This window comes from Podarcis filfolensis (genome assembly GCF_964270895.1).
Source record: "Podarcis filfolensis genome assembly, chromosome: 6".
Taxonomy (NCBI): Eukaryota; Metazoa; Chordata; class Lepidosauria; order Squamata; family Lacertidae; genus Podarcis; species Podarcis filfolensis.
In genome coordinates, this window is record NC_139609.1 from 49,123,768 (window position 1) to 49,146,133 (window position 22,366).

Below are 22,366 nucleotides of genomic sequence, written 5' to 3' on the forward strand. Positions count from 1 at the left end.
GAAGGCAGCAATTGTACTTACTAGTATACTTACCAGAGGAAGTCTATTGAACTTGGTGGATCTTTGCCCCCCGCCCTTAAATATTTACAGGAGCATGGAAAGAATGTTTAGGACTGTAACTTGAACACATTAGGCAATCCTGGTCCAGCTAGGTTGTGATGACAGCCAAGGTTGTTTCTATTTTGGTTGAACTTTAAGGAAAGATGGTCCCTATTTATGAGAAATGATCAGGGGTTCTGGAAAAATGTGGGTAGTCAACGCTAGTCAAAACTTCTGGACTCTACCATTTTTGCTAATGGAACAACTGGCAGAGGACAAGATTGAATTCATCTGACCTTTTTCCAGGTTGTTTAAAAAAAAATTACTAACACAGGTATGTGTAGAAAGTGGAGCTAATTACCTTGTAGGCTAGCTAAATGAAAAAATATATATACTGGAGTTCTATAGAGAGCTGGAAGGCAAATTATTTGAAAGATGTAATGAGATAATAATATTAGAGGACTTAATGCGGTGGTGCTGACAGAAAACAATAAAACAACTAAGGAACTCCAGTAAAGGAATGGATCAGGATGTGACATGCTGGTAATCCAATTTATAGAAAGAAAAGAGGAAGAAAAAGAATTTTGAAGGAAATGGTGTGTTATGAAAATATCAAGTTTGTATTCAGAAACTGAAAATACAACAAACGCAATTTGCCATGATCACACAGAATGAAATAGAGCAATGACTAAAAAGCTTTAAAACAAAAACAATTTGAGTTTGCCAGTAAGCTGGGAAAGTAAAACCCCCAATATAATAAACAAGATAATGGTAGGGGGGAGGATATATAACCAAAAAGAATTCAGAAAAGAAGTTTTAAGATACTATTCGACTTTGTATGTGAATGGAAAGGAGAGTGAGAAAGACACAGAAGAATATTTGCAAAAATGTTATCTACCACAGCTAACAAAGGACCAAGTAGATAGTCTGAATGGCCCCATCTCAATGATGGAAATAGATGTACCTATCAAGCAGGCAAAGTCTGGCAAACCTCCTGGTCTGGACGGACTTTCAGTCGCATATTATAAAACATTAAGAGAAACATTACCACGCCCCTTAAAGATCTTATGAATGAAAGTTTACAAGGGAGAACAATACCAACATTGTAGAAGAACGTTTACATTACTCTAATCCCCAAACAAGATCAGGATATACTCCAACCCAAGAACTACAGGCTGATCTCCTTACTGAACAATGATTATAAGTTGTACACTGCAATAATGGCAAAAAAGCTGATGGTGGTCCTAGAATCACCTATTCGTGAGGTTTTTTTACCAAGGAATAATACTAGAAATGTGATCAAATACTTGGAAAAAAGAAATGAAAAAGAAGCAGCACTAATATTTTTATATGCTGAAAAGGCCTTTGACAATGTGTTCTGAGTCTTCCTGAAGAAATTAGTGGAGAATGCTGTTCTGAATGCCATATTCTCTAATGGGATAAATGCAGTATACACAGAGCAATAGGCGAGCTTAATAATAAATAGTAATGTCACAGAAAAAAGTAGCATCAAGAAGGGGACAAGGCAGGGATGCCCCCTGTTGCCACTGTTGTTTATCCTAATACGTATTCAAAACAAAAAAAATTTTTTCCTTCCAGTAGCACCTTAAAGACCAACTAAGTTAGTTCTTGGTATGAGCTTTTCGTGTGCATGCACACTTCTTCAGATACACACGAATGTATCTGAATGCATGCACACGAAAGCTCATACCAAGAACTAACTTAGTTGGTCTTTAAGGTGCTACTGGAAGGAAAAAAATTTTTTTGTTTTGACTATGGCAGACCAACACGGCTACCTATCTGTAACTAATACGTATTAGAAGTGTTAACTATAGAAATATGAAAAATGATGAAATAACAGGAATTAAGGTTGGGCAGAGAGAATACAAAGTGAAAGCCTTTGCAGACGACGTGTTGATGTTGGAAAATTCGGTGGAAAGCGTCCCAAGGGCAATAGAAACTATAACAAAATTTGGCAAATTGGCAGGATTCTATATAAATAAGGAAAAAACAAAAATGATAGTAAAAATTTTTGACTTACAGGCAAAAGAAAGACTTGAGAATATTATGGGAATTAAAACAGAAAAATATTTGGGGATATGGATATCAGCTAAGAATTTAAACCTTTTTCAGGATAACTATGTTAAAATCTGGAATGAAATAAAAAGAATCTAGAAAAAATGGACTAGACTGAACCTTTCTTTGTTAGGAAGAATATCCGCAGTCAAAATGAATGTTTTGCCCAAGATTATCTTCTTATTTCAAACACACGTGGTAATAGCCCAAACTGTTTTAAAATGTGAAAGAAGGACATGACAAACTTCATTTGGTAGTGGGGAAACCCGAATTAAGTATAAAAATCTGACAGATGTAAGAGAAAGAGGGGACTTTGCCCTTCCAGACCTTAGATTTTATTTTTTATTTTTTTATAAGATATTTATTAGAATTTTCCATTTTATACAAGCAAAGAAAAAATTAAAAAGAAAAAAAATAAAAACACATAAAGTTCATAACTTATTTTTCAATAACATATTTCCCTGACCTCCTCATGCCTCCCCTTCTTGTATTCCAGTTCAAATTGTTTATCCAGCAAATCCTTATCTCATAGCATTACAGCTAAAAAAACCCTTATTTTCTATCCATCTTCTTAAATTATTGTAGCTTAAACTTTTACTTATATACAAAGAAAAAAGAACCATTTTTTCATATTCTTTTGTACCATTACAGCTAGAAACCACTTAATTTCAATCCAACATCACTCAACATTCATTAATATTGCAGTGTTTTTGTAAGTAGTCCTTGAATTTCTTCCATTCTTCTTCTGCCGACTCTTTTCCCTGGTCACGGATTCTGCCAGTCATTTCTGCCAATCCCATAAAGTCCCATAAAGACCTTAGATTTTATTATGAGGCAGCGTGTCTCTGTTGGATGAAAGAATAGATGGAGCTAAGAGATACCAACATTTTAGACCTAGAAGGTTTTGATCTACACTTTGAATGGCATGCATATCTGCATTATGACAAATCAAGGGTGCACAAAGGTTTCCAAAACCATGTCATAAGAAGAAGTATGTACACGGTTTGGCAGCGACACAAAGATCTCTTAGAGAGAAAACCCTCAAGATGGATATCCCCAACTGAGGTGGTCTCAGGGAAAAGGTTGAATATGGACTAATGGGCGACTTATAAAGTTTAAAGAAGGAGGAGTTCACCTAAAAAACGGAGAAGAGATTTGGGATCATACTATAGATTGGTTTCAGTATTTTCAGGTGAATGAGTTACCGGTATTTAAAAGAGAAAAGGGAAAGGGATTGGCAGAAATGAGTTCAGAATTTGAAAAAATTGTATTAGGAAAGGATGATAAATTAATCTCAAAAATTTATAAAGTGTTATTGGAGTGGGATACCAAAGATGAGATGGTAAAGGCGACAATGACAAAATGGGCCATAGATATTGGTTGCAACATAGAATTGTCCACATGGGAAAAATTATGGGGGGGAAACCATGAATTTTTCTGCCTGTTAACTTATTAAGGAAAACCTACAAAAGATGATGTACCAGTGGTACTTGACAACCCAACAAATTAGTGAAAATGTATAAAAAAGGGTCTAATTTATGCTGGAAGTGCCACGAGGTAGAGGGAACTCTGATTCATATGTGGTGGTCGTGTAAATACTCTAGAGCAGGCATCCCCAAACTTGGCCCTCCACCTGTTTTGGGACTACAACTCCCATCATCACTAGCTAACAGGACTAGTGGTCAGGGATTATGGGAATTGTAGTCCCAAAACAGCTGGAGGGCCGAGTTTGGGGATGCCTGCTCTAAAGAATAATTAAAGATTTTAAAATTCACATTTTCCAAAAGACCAGAGGCTTTCCTGTTAGGGATAATAGGTGATGGCATTCCAAAAAAGGCACTCAATATCTTTCTGCACGCAATCACTGCAGCTAGAATAATATATGCAAAAAAAATGGAAAGAAGTAGAGATACCCACGAAGGAAACTTGGTAAAACAAACTGATAGAATATGTAGAATTAGTAACCTTGACTGCAAAACTAAGGAATAAGGATGAGTTAAAAAGAAGAGTAGAGTGGAGGTATTTTGGAGATTATCTTAGAGGGTACAATATACAATTTAATCTACAAGTAGGTTAAATATACAATTTAACCTACAAGAGAGATGGATTGGGAAGTCGGGAAAAGAGATAAGTGATGGATACTGTGCAATGTATGTATAAAGGCTGTTAAAACTGCATAAATAAAAATTTTTAAAACGTGGATTTATTTAAAATATTTATACCCAGCCGCTCTGCCTGACAAGACCAAGATAGCCAACTTGGATAGAAAGGACTCCACTCCTTAGCTACTGTGGCTATTTCAACTGCTGCTCTTCAAAGGCTTCGTGGAGGGGAACACTACCCTCATGTGTGCAATTTAACAACCTAGACCCATATAGTACCAAATGTTATTAGTCCCTGGGAGGTCTGGGTATTTTCTCACGCAGACCTGAGAGTACGCAGCTCCTGGCTGTTCCTGTTATAAATGTTGCAAATGGACAATGACCATAATCATATCTAATTAAGTCAATGTGTTGGACTGTGATAGTCTTCATTCATGTAGAGGCAAGAATTCCGTTTATGACTTCTGAAACTAGTCAAACACTGGTATTGAAATCTGTCAGTGTTAAACAATTTTATTGGCTTTATGCATTAATCATGTGCTTAAAAGAAAACTATCTCTGATGGCTATTATTTTGAAAAAAGTCTACAAAAATCTTTACAATTATTATTTATTTATTGAATTTATATACCGCCCTGTACCCAGAGGTCTCAGGGCGATTCACAGAATAAAATCAATTATAGTGTCAGTCTGTTCTGAAACGGAAATTAATTTCTGCCTTTCTGCTAGAGAATGGCAGTTTCTGCTAGAGAATGGCAGTAGCGCTGCTAGAGAATGGCAGTTTCTGTTTTTGGCTTGCAAATCATGTAAATGTTTTGCCTTTAATAATATTTCTCAAGAAAAGAACATTGGGTCTTATGGTAGACTTCTGGATGCTCTACTACATTAGGGTTCAGTCTGTCTGCACAAAAATAAGTTGGCAAGGGGATTTAGAGTTCACGGTGTAAGAGCAGAGCAGCCTGCTAGATAAGGCCAAGCATTCTGTTCTCACAATGGCTAACCAGATGCCCATGTCTCTTCTGTATGTTCATTTATTTCAGTTTCAGTTGAACCTGCAAATTGGAGTGAAGTCTTGTGTCTGGTATGTATGATCACAGAGACTTAAATTTAGTTGTTCAGTACTGTTTTTATTTATTACATAGATATCCTGTCTCCTCCTCAGAACTCAAAGTGGCTGTACAAGGGGTTATTCCTTATTTTCATAAGTATGACACAAATTAGTCTATGGTTATGTTGTTGCAAAGGCAGCTGTTGAAGAACAATTAGAGCAATTGATGTGTCTGGTGGTTGATAACCAAACTAAGTAGATTTCAGATTTGAGAAAAGGGAGGGGGACAGGGACTCAAAGTCACCTGTCATAAGGCACTTGGAGCTTTGCATCTTTTTCTCATGGGGATGGGTAGTAGGGCCTGAAACAGAATGCATGAAAAAAAATAGATGAAAATGAACAACAGCCCAATAAATGAGGACAATTGAGACGTCACTAACTAAAGCAGCAACTCTCTATTTTGAGACGGCTGTTCCTGTTCATCTTCTGCAGTTGAGTTTCTCTCTGAGGGAGGAAAAAGAGTTCAAGAAATGTAACTCAGTTCATTACTTCAGTACCAAGTATGGTAGCTTATTTTTTAAATACAGTGGTATCTTGGTTCCCAAAAAACTTAGTTGATGAACAAATCAGCTCCCAAATGCCGCAAACCTGGAAGTAAGTGCTCTGGTTTGCAAATGTTTTTTGGAAGCTGAATATCCGTTTTGGCTGTCGGCATTGTTTCCAGGGCCAATGAGAAGCTGTGCCTTGGTTTTTGAATGTTTTGGAAGTCGAACGGACTTCCAGAATGGATTGAGTTTGGGAACTAAGGTACCACTGTGCTGTTATACAAACAAGATACAGTGGTACCTTGGGTTACGAACTTATTTCGTTCTGGAGGTCTGTTCTTAACCCGAAACTGTTCTTAACCTGAGGTGCTCTTTCGCTAATGGGGCCTCCCGCTGCTGCCGCACCATCGCTGCGTGATTTCCATTTTCCTCCTGGGGCAAAGTTCTCAACCTGAGGTACTACTACCGGGTTAGTGGAGTTTGTAACCCAAAGTGTTTGTAACCTGAAGCATTTGTAACCCAAGGTACCACTGTATTTACTTAAAGTACTTGTAAGCTGCCTTTTATCTATCTATCTATCTATTCTATTTATTATTTGTACCCCGCCCATCTGGCTGGGTTTCGCCAGCCACTCTGGGCGGCTTCCATAGAAACCAAAAAAACCCTAAAATATCACACATTAAAAACTTCCCTGAACAGGGCTGCCTTAAGATGTCTTCTGAATGTCAAGTAGTTGTTTATCGCTTTGACATCTGATGGGAGGGCGTTCCACAGGGCGGGCGCCACTACCGAGAAGGCCCTCTGCCTGGTTCCCTGTAACTTGGCTTCTCGCAATGAGGGAACTGCCAGAAGGCCCTCGGCGCTGGACCTCAGCGTACGGGCAGAACGATGGGGCTGGAGACGCGCCTTCAGGTATACTGGGCTGAGGCCGTTTAGGGCTTTAAAGGTCAACACCAGCACTTTGAATTGTGCTCGGAAACGTACTGGGAGCCAATGTAGGTCTTTCAAGACCGGTGTTCTGTGGTCTCGGCGGCCGCCCCCAGTCACCAGTCTAGCTGCCGCATTCTGGATTAGTTGTAGTTTCCGAGTCACCTTCAAAGGTAGCCCCACGTAGAGCACATTGCAGTAGTCCAAGCGGGAGATAACTAGAGCATGCACCACTCTGGCGAGACAGTCCACGGGCAGGTAGGGTCTAAGCCTGCGTACCAGGTGGAGTTGGTAGACAGCTGCCCTGGATACAGAATTGACCTGCGCCTCCATGGACAGCTGTGAGTCCAAAATGACTCCCAGGCTGCACACCTGGTCCTTCAGGGGCACAGTTACCCTATTCAGGACCAGGGAGTCCTCCACACCAGCCCACCCCCTTTCCCCCCAAAACAGTACTTCTGTCTTGTCAGGATTCAACTTCAATCCATTAGCCGCCATCCATCCTCCAACCGCCTTCAGGCTAAGCATCCTCACATGGCAGTTTCCATAAAATAAAATGCAGTATGCACAAGCGAAGCCGTAAAGATTATAAATGCATAATACAGGGGTGGCTAACATTTTTTGCTTGAGAGCCACATTGAGGCTTTGCCAGCCCTCAAAGGGTTGCATGCCAACATGCACATCACTCTCAAGAGTAGACACAGTACTTTTTTTCTTGTCATCTAACTAGCATTTCTCTCTACAGATTTCATATGTAATTTCTGTCCCCTCTGGATTTGTTGAATTAACATAAGACCCTTCTTGTTTATACTGTTGTGAACTAATTTGTCCCATTTCATATTTTTGTACTTATTCACAACCTGCCTACACAATATGTCATCCCATTATTTCCCTTCCCTCCCCCCCCCCCTTTTTTTAGCATTAAGGAGGTATCTACATATTCCAAAGTTATTTTGTCCACTACTGTGCCCAACATACCTGGAATATCCATTTTTGCCTGAGCCAAAATATATTCCGGAATATTGACTATATTGGTGGCCAGGATAACAGCCTGCACAGCATCCATATTCAGGTACAAGTTTGTAGCATCTTGCTAGAGGGAAGAAAGGTAAGACAGGCACTTTATTGAAAAGCAGGAAATTTCCAAGGTTCAGGGCTGGAAATAAATGGAGGGCAATTCCTGATGGTTCATTGGCATCTCTTCCTTGAAACAAGGGCCACTCTAATGGAGTTGTCTCTACATGTCTCTTCACTCAAAGGCTAGGATGACTGTATCTGAACAGTGAACTTCTTGGAATTTTTTAATTAGCTAAAGGACTAATGGCTGCCTGGCTTTTGATTGAAATTGGATATTTGGAAAATTTAGAAGAAAGATGAATGGGCCTACTCTGTAATAGTTCACCATCTTTTTAAAATGCTCTCTCCAGAAAGGCACACCTGATGACAATTTTATTATCATTTTGCCACCAGGGAATATCATTTTTATTCTTTGACATAGGGGGCAGCTTTAATTATATTGTTGCAGTTGCTCAATCTGGACTTTAGTGCTGCTGTACTAATGCCTTGTGTTTTAATGTTTAGAAAAATAAAAAATATTTATTGTAAATAGTTTTGAGACTTCGTATAAAACATCATTCAATAATTGTAGGTGGTTGGTTATTATAACCTTCATAAGCAGCTATGAAGACAGAGGCTGTATTAGAATTAGCTTTACTAGTAAATCCACACTTTAAAATATGCAGGCTTCCCAAATTAATTTCTTTCAAAATCTGCCAATCCAATGTTCAGAACAACTTTTACAGAAATGGACAAATATGGTTGAATATGTTTACTTAGGAATGGAAAAGCAAAAATTGCTAGGAAGATGAATCACAGTACGGAAAGAAGGCTGGAATATTGCATCGGATGGTGTTGTGGTTTAAAGAGGCAAGTTAAGTATTTTAGGCCTCTGCTTGATTATTTTCTTCATTCTCAGACTTTTTTGGTTAATCTGTCATAAGCAAATTGGAAAGCCTCATCACCACAGTCATATGCTGGAGGCAGCAGTGTTGCTCTGCAATTACTCTGGCAGATGATGTTCTTGGCCTTATTCTGAAAAAAAGGTCTAGAGCTGTGCTTTCCCTCTACTGTGCCACTTTCTATGTTCCTCCTCTTCAAGATTGTTATTAATTTAAATACTGCTTAATGCTCTTAAAATAGGTTTCTAAGTAGTTTAAGATAAGAGGATAAGAGAAACCTGGTAAACAGAAAGCAGCTTTTACAATGGCAGAAGTAGTAAGAAGATACCACTACCCTTTCTGAACTCTGGCTCTCTTAAAGCATTCATTTGAATTTAACAGTTACTGAAGATCTTGTCTACACTGGCTATGCCACAGAAGATAGTGATTCTTACTATAGTTGCTGGGGGAAGACAAGACTTCTAAACAATTCAGAAAAGTGGTTTGGGATTTCAGGCGTTTTGTCTTAAATCTCACTGTTGCTTTTGGCAAATAAAACATCTCATATCTGAGTCCCATAACCTTAGTACAGAGGCTAGACAAGACATACCATAAAGAGCTCGAACAATTTTTCTCCCATGGCGCTCCGGGTTTGATTCTCCACCACTATGAACATCCTTACAAAATGCTGCAGGGGAATACAATTTAATTCATAGGGAAAATAAGAATAATCCTTGGGTTGTATCCAACTCTGCTTTTCTGTTTGTGCAGCAGACCTCTGCTTGAGTTAACATAACTTCTCCCTCGTCTCCAGCCCATGATGCATCCTTAAACTCTCCAGACTCCAAAGGGTTGGGTATACTCTGGAGCAAATTTTGAATGCAGAGAGGTGAGGAAACAGGACTCCATTGCACAAGTGAAACTTAGCTTGTACAGTCAAACCTCAGTTGTTGAACATTTGGCTTCCGAAATGTCTGACAATCGAGGTGCGGCTTCTGATTGGTTGCAGGAGCTTTCTGCACTCAAGCGGAAGCTACGTTGGATGTTTGGCTTCTGAAAAACGTTCGAAAACCGGAGCATTTACTTCTGGGTTTTTGGAGTTTGGTAGTCAAAACATTCCAAAACACAGGTGTTCGGGATCCGATGTTTGACTGTATAAAACTCTGCAATCTAATATTTACTATCCAGGTTTCATTAGTATTTATTGTTCTGGTCTTCATCACTCAGAATCTTTAGTGGGGGGCTGCCATTATCCCTTTCCAAAGCTCTAGCCTCAACCGTAATTTCCCAGCACAACTGAGACTTTAAAAGTTCTCTAGTAGTATTAGTTTATTAATTACCCGCCCTTCACCCTAAGATCCCAGGGCATTAAAATACATTAGAAACAGTTTTAAAATACTTCTGTATATTTTGGCTTAAATATACAGGCAGTTTCTGCTCCCATGCTTCCAACATCTACAAGCCATGCATGTTAAATTCTAAGAAACCCTTACTTACTCCTGTCATAGTCTGATCTTTGTATTCTTTAGTGCTTAATCCACTGACTAACGTTTTATCTCATCCAATCCATCCATTCCACCCACTGAAACAACCCCTTCAGTTAGAGAGCTTTGAAAAAGTGACAATAGACATCTACTCCCAGTTCCCTCCTTTTCAACAAAGTCACTTGCCTCTAGGGTAATGCTGGCCTGCCTCTGGCAATTAGTGTGATCTTTGTTGCCCATTGCACACATGAGACCATGCACCACTCTCAAGAAGACCAGCTCCTCAGCCACATCTCTGGAGTCTTGGGCCAGAATTCTGCAAAGTTGAGTGTTTGAAGAGTGGGATAAAAATGTTTTCAATAAACAGATAAGAGAGGGAGAAGGGGGTTTAAGAGCAGAGGGAGCATCCCACTAATTTACACGCCAGAGAGATCTAGGTTGTTCTGTGCCCTTTACCAGCTGGTTGACAGTGAGACATCCAATAGTAATAGGAGACATCAAATAGGTTCAGCTTTCCTGTTGCACTGTTGGATTTCTGCAACAGTTGTTAAAGACACATGCTGCCAAGAAAATAAGCTGACTGGGCAAATCTGTTGTATTGAATGAATTGTTATGGCGCTAAGCATAGTAAGGTGGATGGTGACATGCATTTGGCTAAGCAGCAAATACTTTGTCTAGTGCTGAAGATGATAACCGTAAAATGATTAGAGAGGAGCTGTATATTCAGAGGATATTTTATGTATAGCTCCATTGATAACCTGACTATTCTAGCTCATGTTATAAACTCTGAAAGGTAAGAGGATAGTGGCTGGATTATATAGGTATTTTAGTTCTGAATGTGTTTTAAGGGACTGGATGTGATGCTGGCTGTCTAATGTTGCATCAAGAAGCAGAAGGCATGGATTCAACTTCAACCCTTGAAAGCCATTTTGTAGTAATGTTTGGATGGGGGTGGGGAGGGTTTCAAATAGATATGCTTGGTTACTTGCTGGCCTTGGGCAATGCAAGTCACTCTTAGCCAGTGTGCTATGTTAAGAGACTAAAACTGCTACTTTGAGGTTCTTGGAACAAAATGCAGCAAGTAGATATCATAGTATGATTAAAACATATAGTTAACACCATCAATTAAAAATATATAAAAACAGTGCCCTACTGCCTCCATCTGAGTAGCAGGTGAAGTGGGTGTATATAATCTGCCAGTCTGGACTGTGAACTGGTGGCTGTTTTCACACAGTAAGTGAGGTGTTTTCTAGTTTGCATCTGTGGCCTACCCAAAACTGGGCTAAGCGTGTTTCACAGTTTGCCTCTGTGTTGGCAACTGGTTCCAGTAACCCATCATAATCTCTTACCCAATGGCTTTGGCAGCGGCAGCTTGCTGAATATATGCTGGCAAGGACTCCATCAGGTGTAATGTACCAGCTTCTGTATGTAGGAAACAATGTAGGAGTCAGGTACTGTGTCTCATAGCTGCCCCAAAGCTTTGCTTTTGACCTAAAACACTGTCCAGAAAGAACTGAATTGCACAGAAAATTCATTCAGTACCTATCCAGCAGCACAGTTTAACTAAGGCTAGCACCAGCTAATTGCTGTTTCACACGCCATGCAGAAATTTGATTCCTTGATGGTAAGCAGGGAATGTTGGTTTGGGTCTGCTTTGAAAGATGTCAATGTTTGCCTGCAGCCCTCCCTGCTCCAGTTTCTCAGACTGGTGATTGAGATGAATTTCTGTTCTATCACAATGGGTTCTCATTCCATACCCCTACAGTCCCGCTCTGAGCAAACTTGGAACTTGATAGAGGTTTTCAGGTATGAATGAGGAAAGAGGTTGGGCCCCATGATAAAAGAAAAGGAACAGAGGATGGACTTTAGTTGTTAAAATATATGCCTTCCCTTCTCAACACATGAAGAATATTAATGCTACAGTAAGTGTGTGTTCACAATACTGCCTTAGAGAGCAGTGAAGTTGTTTTTTCAGTGCATTTCATAGCTCTTGCACCCCAAGCTGTTTACATCTGCACAGCTTCAATTTGTTCCTTTTTCTATACGCACCAGAGAATGTTGACAGGCAGGAATATCTTTACCCTATGCAGAGATGTTCATACAAGGGTGGAGACAAATTGGGAACAGCTTAATAACTCCAATCGGTGTAAAGCTTTTTTGAGAAACAATGCACCAAACAGTAGTATGAAGTACAGTAAACATGTGTTTTGGCTAACATCTTGTGAACACAAAAACCGGAAATGCAGTGAGTGCACAGTAAACGAGAATGTGAACACAGCCTTAGACTAATATGCTCTAGAGATAGGGAAGGAGATGTAGAAGTGGGGAACATCTTCATAAGTGGGTCCAAATGGCAGCATTTGTGGATCTCACCTTCCAGGATTCTGGCTTGCATTTTGGCAGTCTCCTGTCTTGATGGCTTTAGCAATGCAACCAGTCCTTTTAGCAAAGCTGGCCGCACATCATATGCCATGAGGTCCTTGATTAGTTGAATCGCTAGAAGAAGGAAGATACTAAAGTGGGTGCTTTGTCACAGAGTAATAGTAGTAAGGTAGCTCCTGTTGCACAGAGCAAGGCTCAGTTTTTCTTGGGGAATAATTTGCCTACACAAAGCCTAAAAGGTCGTTCAACTATGTTAATCATTTGTTCCAGTGTGTTTACCAGTTACTGGGAATCATAGGCGGGGAGAGCACAGGTCCTGCTTTTGGGCTTTCCATAGGCTGCTAGCTGCCACTGAGAATGGGATACTGGACTAGATGGGCCACTGGCCTTAACCAGCAGGTCCTTCTTACGTTTATATGGCAGTTATAGGACAAAGAACACTAAATTTTTTTTAAAGTGGGTTTGTTAATGCACTAGGCAATATAGCACGTTAATTGTGCAGTTCTCAAGTTCCTAAAGACTTCAATCCCTCCGTAAAGGCACCGTCTGTTGGTTCTTTCATAAAATGCGTATAGTAAAAAAAAAATTGGTAGCACTAACCACACAGCTTAACTATGGAATAAAGGCCAGTGAGTCACCTGCTTTGAAGACATGTTGTTTATGCTACTTGGGAATTTGTAAGTTATCTGTTTTGAAGCAAATATAGCATTAAAAAAGAAAATTGTGGTAGCTTCCATGCAAATTAGAACACATACTGGATTCATCCAGCTTTGGCACCAGCCAAAGACCAGTATGCCTTGTAAGTAGGCTACCTTGTGCTGTACCTTACATAAAATTTGCTTCTTCGTGAATGCCTTAGTTGTTAGGGTTCTTCCCTTCCTATAGACATTTGGCTCACTGGTGCATTATTTTAAAACTGATTTTCAATTTCAGTATGTGGTAGTCACCTGGACTCAATGATTTGAGGGTTGGCTTCAAAAGTGGAGGTGAGTGCATAGAGTCATCTTACCCTCATATTGCACCTCCAGGTGCAGAGAACGGAGCACACTAAGCACTGAGTCCACAATACTTGGATGGGCATCTCCCACAATTGTCTGCCAAAGTAAACGAGCAAGAGAAGAATATTTGAGACCCCGTCTTAGTATGCTCTAATACAGAACAAGCATGAAAAATATAGGTCACAATCAAGAGATCACAAGGAAGAGCTGGGCTACCCAAATCTTCAGCATGATCAAGCAGACAAAAGATTATATTTTGACCTGGTGATGCAAATCCCTTTTAGGAGCACGTCAGACGATATTTTAGCATATACATGAAACACTCTGAGGGGAGACAATTCATTTTGTAAGAATGTAAAAGGAAGATTGCTGTAACTGATTGAAGTTCCCTGTTGCAAATTAAAGCTGTGCTGATATAAACAACTTGGGGTGCAAGAGCTGTAAAATGAACAAAAAACAACTTCTCTAATGCAGTAATGTGAACTCTCACCCCGTGAGATCAGACAACATGCTGCAATGAACCATAAAGATGCAAGGGCAGTATTTAGGGAGACCACTCTTTCTTCATGAATCTGTTATACCAATCAGTTTTATAAGTGCATTAATTAGAAATAATCATTAGCTAGAATGGTTAAGGGAGGTGTCAATAAGTTCTATGCGTCCCTAATCATCTAGATCTAGCCATAATTGGGGTGGTGTGTTCTACAGCTGACAGTTCTTAGCTAAAAAACCCACATATTTTCAGGGCTACTATTTCAGATTTTAGACATGGGGGCAGAATAGGATTTCAGTAATTTTTAAAAAGAAACTCCCTTTAAACCTATTTAAATACAATTACAAACATTGTATTTTAAGGCAATGTATTTGGGTTACTTATATCTCCATTACTTATACTTCAATTATCAAACTCAGGTTAGATCTGTTAGCCTTTCTTGCCTAATATAGTTGGTTCCTTTGGCATGGTATTTGGCACTTAGATCCATTTAACTGTTAATAGCAATATATATGTGCAGTTTGTAGACCCTGCACTGGCTAGAAACACAGATGCCCCTGAGGAAAAAATGCATGTTGTCTGTAACAGATGATGGGAAGAAGTTCCATATAGTGGATGAAACAAAGATTGCAACCCCATGCCTCCCCCCCCCACTCCATCTTGTTGTTGCTCACCTGTATTGTCCTCAATGTTTGTAGGGACAGTTGCTGGGCTTTTGGAGAGGTGCACTTTAGAAGAGCAATCAGCCCTTTGTACACTTGATTCTGGTACTTGGGGTTGCCATGGCCTAAAGCATCCAGAAGAATCTGTACTTGCTCTTGAGTCTCTTCTGACTTGCAGGTGGCAAAAAACTCAGCAATTGATCGTACACCTATAAAGGAAAAAAGCTTTCTGAACACGCAGGCTAGATAGTGTCAGCTAAGCAGCCCCATGTTTTAGCTTGTATTTAAATAATATGGAAGTTTTAATACAAGTATTTTGTAAGTAACAAAGGACACCCTTATTATACATTGATAAATATGCAGAGTACCATTGGCAGGCAATCACTCTAATAGTGAACATGATTGTAACCAATTGCTATTTGCAATTCTTAAAATGTGTGTGATTTATGTAAAGACACACTTAACATCACATCTATTTAATCACTAAATGGGTTTCAAAAATGGTATCATGTATGGAAAATTTTGGATCAATGTACAAGGCTATCTTCAGTTAAATCTTGTTTTCCATATACCTTCAGAGTCTACAACTGAAAACAAAGTGGAGTGAAGCCATTGCAGCTCACACTAGCTAAAATATGCAATGGTTTTCAGACTTTGAGTTTTCAAGTATTTGCCCATTTATGTAAAAATTCTGTAGACTTTAGGGCAAATGAATAAATAAATAATAAATAGCCTCCTTATTCAGTTGATTTAATCCCTGTTTCAATCAGTCCTTGTTTTTGAAATTGTGCTGGTCTAAGGTTACAATTGTTAAACATGCACTTTGTATTCTTGGGAGTAAGCCAAATTGGACTCAGTGGGATTCACTTCTGAGTAAACACAAGACTGTGTGTGTGTGTGTGTGAGAGAGAGAGAGAGCGCGTGCACGCACGCCTCTCTCTTATATATGGCTTGCAGCAAGTAGGAAGTAGGAGCTTAGGGGACAGGACTATTAAGGTTTAGGGGGAAAGCCACTGTAAGCTGCTTTGAGCCAGTGGGATAATGCAGAATATAAATCCAATCTAATCAATATAGTTCAAGCTCACACAACTAGTTATGGGCAGCAATGACTGGCTCTGAATTTGGATGCAGCTTCAGATTTGCATGAAAAGCCATATTCAACCAGTTAAATGAGATTCATTGAGCACTCCTATGTGAATGCACATCCAGATGCAAAATATGCATCCCCATTTACAGTGTACTTTTCACATACAGCTTTCCCTTGCTGGACTGGGATGGACATATATCACACTCATCCATTTCAGTGGAGCAATGAAGTAAACAAGCATCCACTGTGACTTTATGGTAGATACTAAAAAAAGTTTATATTCCCTCCCAGGTGAATTTATTTGTGTTTAACTCCCCATACACTAATTTTTAATACTGTAGTTAAAACACTTCATCCTACTCTACCCTAGAAAGGAAACTTTACAGAGTTATTAATATGCTGATGTTTCAGAGATCTATTCATCTTCTACGGGTAGAAATATCCTGGCTGCTATATACTGCAATGAAAGGAAAACACTACAAAGTAAGATCCTTGTGAGAATCAAATGTTTCCATGCCCTTTTATTGATGAACTTGTGACAGGTGAGATACTGAAGAAGAAAGCAACTCTTTTCTATCAGCAGTATTCACTGGGGTGGAAAGAATAAGCTGAGCTCTATGGGGAAAACCCTGAGGCCAGAAAAACACTTCACTTAAATATCTGGCAGTACATCTCATTTGTCACAATCTACCTTACCATAGCTTTCACAAATAATCTCTTTGAACTTCCTGCCAGATCTTGCTACTAACTGAAGAAGCTTTATGGACTCCCTTTTGACCTCCTCTTTCAGTTGGTTGAGCCCAAGTATTTCCAGCAATGTGAGGACACCACCAACTTCCAGGAATTCAATAATGTATCGCTGGCTGAAAAAATGTGGAGAAGAAAGCAACAGATCTAAAGTCTATTTGCAACAAGATTGCATAGTATGATTTCAGTTATTATTTAACACTTATTAACAGTTAAGTTTCTTTTCATAGGCAAAGTAATTGGCAGCTCCACTGCTTCTCTTCCTAAACACCACTTTGGTAACCCCTTTACTAAAGCAGCAGAGCTGCCAAGGGAAAGACTTTGCACTTCAGTCATTCACTAAATAGTGTTCCATTCTTTACAGGAATGCAAGCTGATGAACTAAAGCAATTCCAGTCTTCTTACGGGGGAAGAAAACTTTGACCACATTTTCCTTATACAGAACTGGGCATAAGTATTCCCAAATCCAACACTTACAACCTGGTATCTCAGCCAAGGAGATTTTATTCCTTTTTTTTCCTGAAGCCATGCCAGTGTGCAAGTTGCATGATTTCATGTTTGATAAAATGGTTATTTAGGCAACAGACAAAGAAGCACCAAGCCACAGAAAGCAGAGCTTTTTATATTTACCAATCTCTTTGATAATACGATTACATTTTCCCAAACACCACGTTCTCACTACCTCTTTCACACCAACATAATGTGCTAAAAACCTCAGGATCCTATCCAAATATAGAAATGGTACATTTTTTACTCACCCACTTGCAGCTGATAGGAAGATGCCAATGGACTTCAATTGTTGCTCTAGGCACGTTCCATACATGTAACTATTGTGAGTTTGTGAAGGCTTTAAATTAAATACATTCTGGCACACTAAACCTCAGCTGAATCTGATTTTCTCCCTACCCACCCCAGCCCTTTTGCAGGAGTTCATACTTTATTTAGAGGAATGACATGTCTGAAGTAGGACTTGCAAAGTTTTCTGTAAACTTAAGACATTGGGCAATATTGCAGGAAAAGTCAGAGTCCAGGATTATTAAATTCTGCTACCATAACTGGAGCACAATTGCCCTAAATATAGCAAAAGTTGGTGCAATTTATACTAAAACTGGTATAAAAATAAATATAATTTATCAAACCAATATGTAGCCAATTCTGGTAATTTTAATGGAGAAATTATTGATTTTTTTTCTGGCTCTTGTTACACTTTAACAAGAGATCTCCAAGGAAGAGGATACGTCAACCTGAGCCAAGCAGTTAGACGGGCGAGAAACAAACTGGCTCCTTGAGAGAATTCTATTTCCAGTTCTGGACCTGTCTTGCCTTGGTTGGTTAGCATAAAATTTTCTAGAATGTGGCTTCGAGCAATTTTGCCAGCACTGTCCCATTCCTGTAGAAAACTTATTAATCTGCTGATGGCTGCCTGCTCCTTTATGGAAGTCATGACTGGTTGTGTCCTTCTGTTGAGAAGAGAAGAGAACCTTAGACCTATGCATTTGTGAGATCAGAGAATACACCAGCCCCATCTACTTTGACCAGGCATAGGCAAACTCAGCCCTCCAGATGTTTCAGGAGTACAACTCCCATCATCCCTAGCTAACAGGACCAGTGGTCAGGAATGATGGGAGTTGTAGTCTCAAAGCATCTGGAAGGCCGAGTTTGCCTATGCCTGACTTTGGCACTGGCACACCTTGCATCTCACATTAAAATAGTAATTTAAAGCAAGTCACCATGCTTGTTTTAAGCCATAGTTTGAACCATATTAAAGCCTAGTTTGTTTTGTCAAGGTACTAACAAGTCTTTCAGTAATGTAGGCTTTAACAAGCAGTGTCATTCTGTAGTTACCAAATTTTGGCATTTGGTGAAGAGCCTAGTTAAAATGGATTCAGTAGGTCGGTCTGAAAGGCAAAAACTCAACACAGATATCTTGGAAGTTATGTCAGCACTGCCCCACTAATCTTATTTATCCTATAGACAGCACATGAAACTCAAATTTGATTCACATACAAAAATTTGAGGGGTAACATTTACAGAATTGCTATGATAAAGGCAACATTAAATATAAAGAAGAGCTTACCTATCTCATTTTTTTTCTTTACAGCCCCTTCAAAAATGTATAAAGAAGCAGTGCTGAGACATGCATAGGAATCCATCAGGGAATTAACAACCTGTGGTTTGCAGGAGCTTTTGTCCTTGGCAGAGTATTTTCAGCACAGGAGAGAAGGTTCTAAATAAATCAATTTTCCTCAAATAGTTGTGATTGAAAGTGTTATTAGCCATAACAAATGTTAGCACTGACAAGGGAACAGCTGTAGCAGCCTTTCAGAGGAAGAGGTGAAACATGAGTCTCATTTACTTGATTTACAGAATATTTGTGAAATCTTACTCGTGAGCCTTGTAGCTGATATTTGCGTTTGGCAGAAGTTGTTTTTCATCTTGGGACATTCACTATAAATTATAGCTCCATATTCTGCACCTGTGTCCTCTACACTGATCTAGTTAAAAGAACTTTCCAACTGAAACAATTGCTAGTTTGATTCTAAATTAACATCTCCATATTTTTATGGGGGCATATATTCCCTCCTTTTTCTAGGAAGCAATGAGTCCTTTGACTGCTAAAGATAAATCTTCATCTACTTGGCTGCAGCACTTGATACACAGAAGCCAGTCACAGGGGAGAAGGCTGCATGGCCACATCATGTTCTTATTTGAAGATTCAATGGCACCACCTACTGTGAATATGTTTACCTTTATTCACAGTTGACACAAAGAGATTCAGGCTTCCAACAAAGGAAAATGCATTTTTAAAGGCACAGCCACAGAGAAACTCTCAAAAGGTATGACATGTTCCACATCTATCTTCTGCAATCCAGACACATAGGGACTTCAGCCCACAATTGCCTTCTGGATTGAGTTGGAAAAGATTGAGACTGGCATAAGTTTGCCATCTGCACAGATAGGTTCTGGATGTCAGTGAGGTAAAAACATACCTGTTCACGTGCTGAACTCAGAACATGAGAAATCTGCCATGTGTACATATTGTTAAATGACAAAAGCACTTAATTCTGTAGAAAGTGTTTTCAAGAGCTTTCTCTCTCACCAACCTTTTTACTTGTAGACATTTGAATTTGTGTACAAGGATATATTGAGCCACAAATAGAAACTGCCTATTTATCCAAGATGCCAAGTGGGTATACATTTGAGTGCTGCCAACACAGCTGCTATGGAGGATTTTAAAAAAGGAAGAGGGGAGACATCTGAGGTAATCTTTCTTTCCATTTCTCCCATATGAAGTCAGGGACATAATGCTGCCAGGTTTTAAGTCTATCTTTAGAAAGAAAAACCTACCTATCCCTTTGTTTTCCATCTTCTTCCAATATTTGTTTTCTGGCACTTGTACCAAACTAATGAAATCACAAAACTCAGCAGCATAGCAATCCAATGTGAAATCCAGAACAGGAAGCCCACCATGCTTAATTGGCTAATGCATAGTAAATCTAGCAATCCTTGGCTTCTTGCCTTGCCATATAATATTTTTGCCAAGCTGTTAACCACTTTAATGGAACCATAAGCACAATCTGAAACAGATCTAACACTTTAGGAAACACTGCCATTTTAGTGTTGCTGTACATCCCTTGAGAGACCTTAACAGCCATTCAAAATATGTACAGCATCCTTAATGTTGAACAGTGTAAAAACAAAACTTCCATTTTTCAGGTCTTGAAGCTTATTTGTAATCTGGAGCCTTAAACACTGCTACTGACCCCACGCATTTTCTTTCAATGCAAAATACTATTTCTTTTTTTACCTTGGGTGTTAAAGGGCTGGATTTAACTAAGCAATGGGACTTTCCTTCCTCCCCTCCCCTGTGCACCCCCATCCCCACAAATTAGCTTGGGGAGGTGCCAGGAGAACGCCCAGAACAACATGGAGAGGAGAGGAGAGGTATTTCCATCAGGCAAGCAAAAATGTTTGTGCTGATGGAACTTTTGTTTTAGCATGACTTTGAATTCCTTCCACTGTTCTGATTTGTCTAAGATGATTTAAAGGTTGAATAATACTATACATTCTTAGATTATTGAGCAGAGCAGGCAAGAACTGCAGCAGGTTCTTCAAAAACAACCTAGTATTGTCCGCAGGAAGAGCAACCTGTTTAATCTCTTTCAGAGCAATGGCTACGGACCCCTCACAGAAAAGCGACATGAATGAATGCTTTTATATATTCTTTAGTATCAGAAAACAGAAACTTCTAAACACTCAGAATATTGATTATGTTACCCGGCTCCCATCTTTAGTGAAGGAGCCTGTCCCAGTTGTATCTTTTGCAATTTGTTAATTTCTAACAACTTAAGCTTTTAAAATTCCTCCACCTTAAAAATATTTCTTATGGGCTTGGTCATATATATCATGTCTCAAAAAGTTATTGAAATTTGTGGGTTTTTCCTATTTCTCATGAGATGTCAAGTTTATAAAGATCCTGGAGGTGTTAATAAATACACATAACCACTAAGTATCTATTATATAAACTAAAGATCCAATAGACAGAGTGATCCAACCACGTAGTGGAGTCCAATCTCAGTTTCTCCAACGCTCTATGGAAGCAGAAGCGTACAATCAATATGCCTGATGAATTGTAGGACATAAAGTAAAAAGCACATACTTTAGCCAAAGGACAGTAACTTCTTCATATATCAAGTAGCCTAGTTACCTGAATAAAATCATTTTAGAAGATATCCCTTTCATTTCTCTGTGTTTTCACATCTGGTACATACAATGTTAAAATCTTTCCCAGTAACTAAGGCTGCAATCATAAATTCACTTACCTGGCAGTAAGCTCTGTTGGATTCAACGAACTTACTCTTAAGTAGGAATGGTTAGGAATGCATTCTAACTCTTCTTCCCTGAAAGAACTAATTATATTACAGTACTCCCCAAAGGAGATCCTTTCTGCCTGGTATTAGAATCATCTTAACCCATTCAAAAATAGCCATAATGAAAACAACCCAACCTAGAATCCTTCATAGTGATGTGCTTGGCAAAAACAATATACTGTAGGCTCTAGAATCTAAAATTTAGATAAGCTGTGAGCTAAAAATTGTTGTCCATTGTAGTTCAGATTTGTGATGAGTTTCCTGCAGAAAGACATTAAGGTTCAACTCACCAAGTGTCTGAACTACTCCATCATGCAGTTGTTAAAGTCACAGGAATCCTGCTAGGAAAACAAAACAAAACAAATGATAACCCTGCCAGGGCAAACATAAACAACAAAATGCAAAACTTCTTTGCATCCCCAGAAATATGTTCTTGCGGAGTGGGGTGGGGCTTGTTTTCTCCCACCCTGATTTTCTGCTGGAGCTCAGCTTTGGAATTTGAGATGCAGAATAAACGAATGATGCAGCAAAGTGTCAAGTGCCTTTCTCTCCTCGTTCAGAGACCCAGGCTTGAATTCTAGCTTCTCAGTTCGTGGTCTCTGCCCACCACCCTCTCAGTCTCGAAGCCTTCGCAATTCCCTACACACCCCTCGTTCTGCTCTTGCCATATACAGACTGCTCTAGCCTCCACTGTTCCTTCTTTCCTGGGCTGCTTCAAAACTTCCCGCGGGGACCCACTGGCAAACCTGTCAACGAGGAAGCCCACCTCGGTTTTGTTTTGTTTTTGACGAAAACGGGCAGTGTGTGTGTGTGTGTGTGTGTGTGTATTTTTATACTGTATATGCAAAGGGGTGGCCGCTCGGTTGCTAAGGCCGCTGCGTTGCTAAGCAGCATCCCGGTTACCGGCGAAGTGGGGGTCACGGAGCGGCCGCGCGCGCTCTCGCCTGCTCCTCCTGATTCGTCAGGCGA

At 39.5% G+C, this 22,366-nt stretch overlaps 1 protein-coding gene and 1 long non-coding RNA gene across 19 annotated transcripts; one reads left to right on the forward strand and one right to left on the reverse strand.

The window, feature by feature from the left end:
* Positions 1-5,322: 5,322 nt before the first annotated feature.
* ARMH1 (armadillo like helical domain containing 1) lies at positions 5,323-22,334 on the reverse strand. Of its 18 annotated transcripts, none has more exons than XM_083619909.1 (14): positions 22,045-22,294; positions 21,688-21,735; positions 18,604-18,630; positions 17,765-17,986; positions 17,285-17,353; positions 16,476-16,642; positions 14,705-14,901; positions 13,549-13,633; positions 12,531-12,653; positions 11,507-11,579; positions 10,344-10,473; positions 9,284-9,361; positions 7,715-7,829; positions 5,323-5,768 (listed from the first exon to the last, which is right to left on the reverse strand). In XM_083619909.1, the coding sequence occupies exons 4-14, from the start codon at positions 17,968-17,970 to the stop codon at positions 5,704-5,706; spliced, it is 1,308 nt and encodes a 435-aa protein (XP_083476035.1). In that variant the 5' UTR covers positions 17,971-17,986; positions 18,604-18,630; positions 21,688-21,735; positions 22,045-22,294; the 3' UTR covers positions 5,323-5,703. The 18 variants fall into 18 exon arrangements, with proteins under 18 accessions (XP_083476035.1, XP_083476034.1, XP_083476042.1 ...); XM_083619908.1 differs by having other exon boundaries at positions 21,688-21,738; XM_083619916.1 differs by lacking the exon at positions 18,604-18,630 and having other exon boundaries at positions 22,045-22,334.
* On the forward strand, positions 14,908-18,777 carry LOC310765215. The gene is made up of 2 exons (XR_014549490.1): positions 14,908-16,321; positions 18,628-18,777. It is a non-coding gene; the product is annotated as an uncharacterized lncRNA (long non-coding RNA).
* Positions 22,335-22,366: the final 32 nt, after the last annotated feature.

What these genes read in the sequence shown, in the direction of transcription:
- ARMH1 (XM_083619916.1), bottom strand. Translation starts at nt 17,970, where the DNA reads ATGACTTCCATAAAGGAGCAGGCAGCCATCAGCAGATTAATAAGTTTT. An exon ending in AAACATTGAGGACAATACAG is followed by an intron (nt 13,634 to 14,704) that starts GTGAGCAACAAC and finishes TTACTTTGGCAG; the next exon opens with ACAATTGTGGGAGATGCCCA. An exon ending in GCAAGCCAGAATCCTGGAAG is followed by an intron (nt 11,580 to 12,530) that starts GTGAGATCCACA and finishes TCCTACATACAG; the next exon opens with AAGCTGGTACATTACACCTG.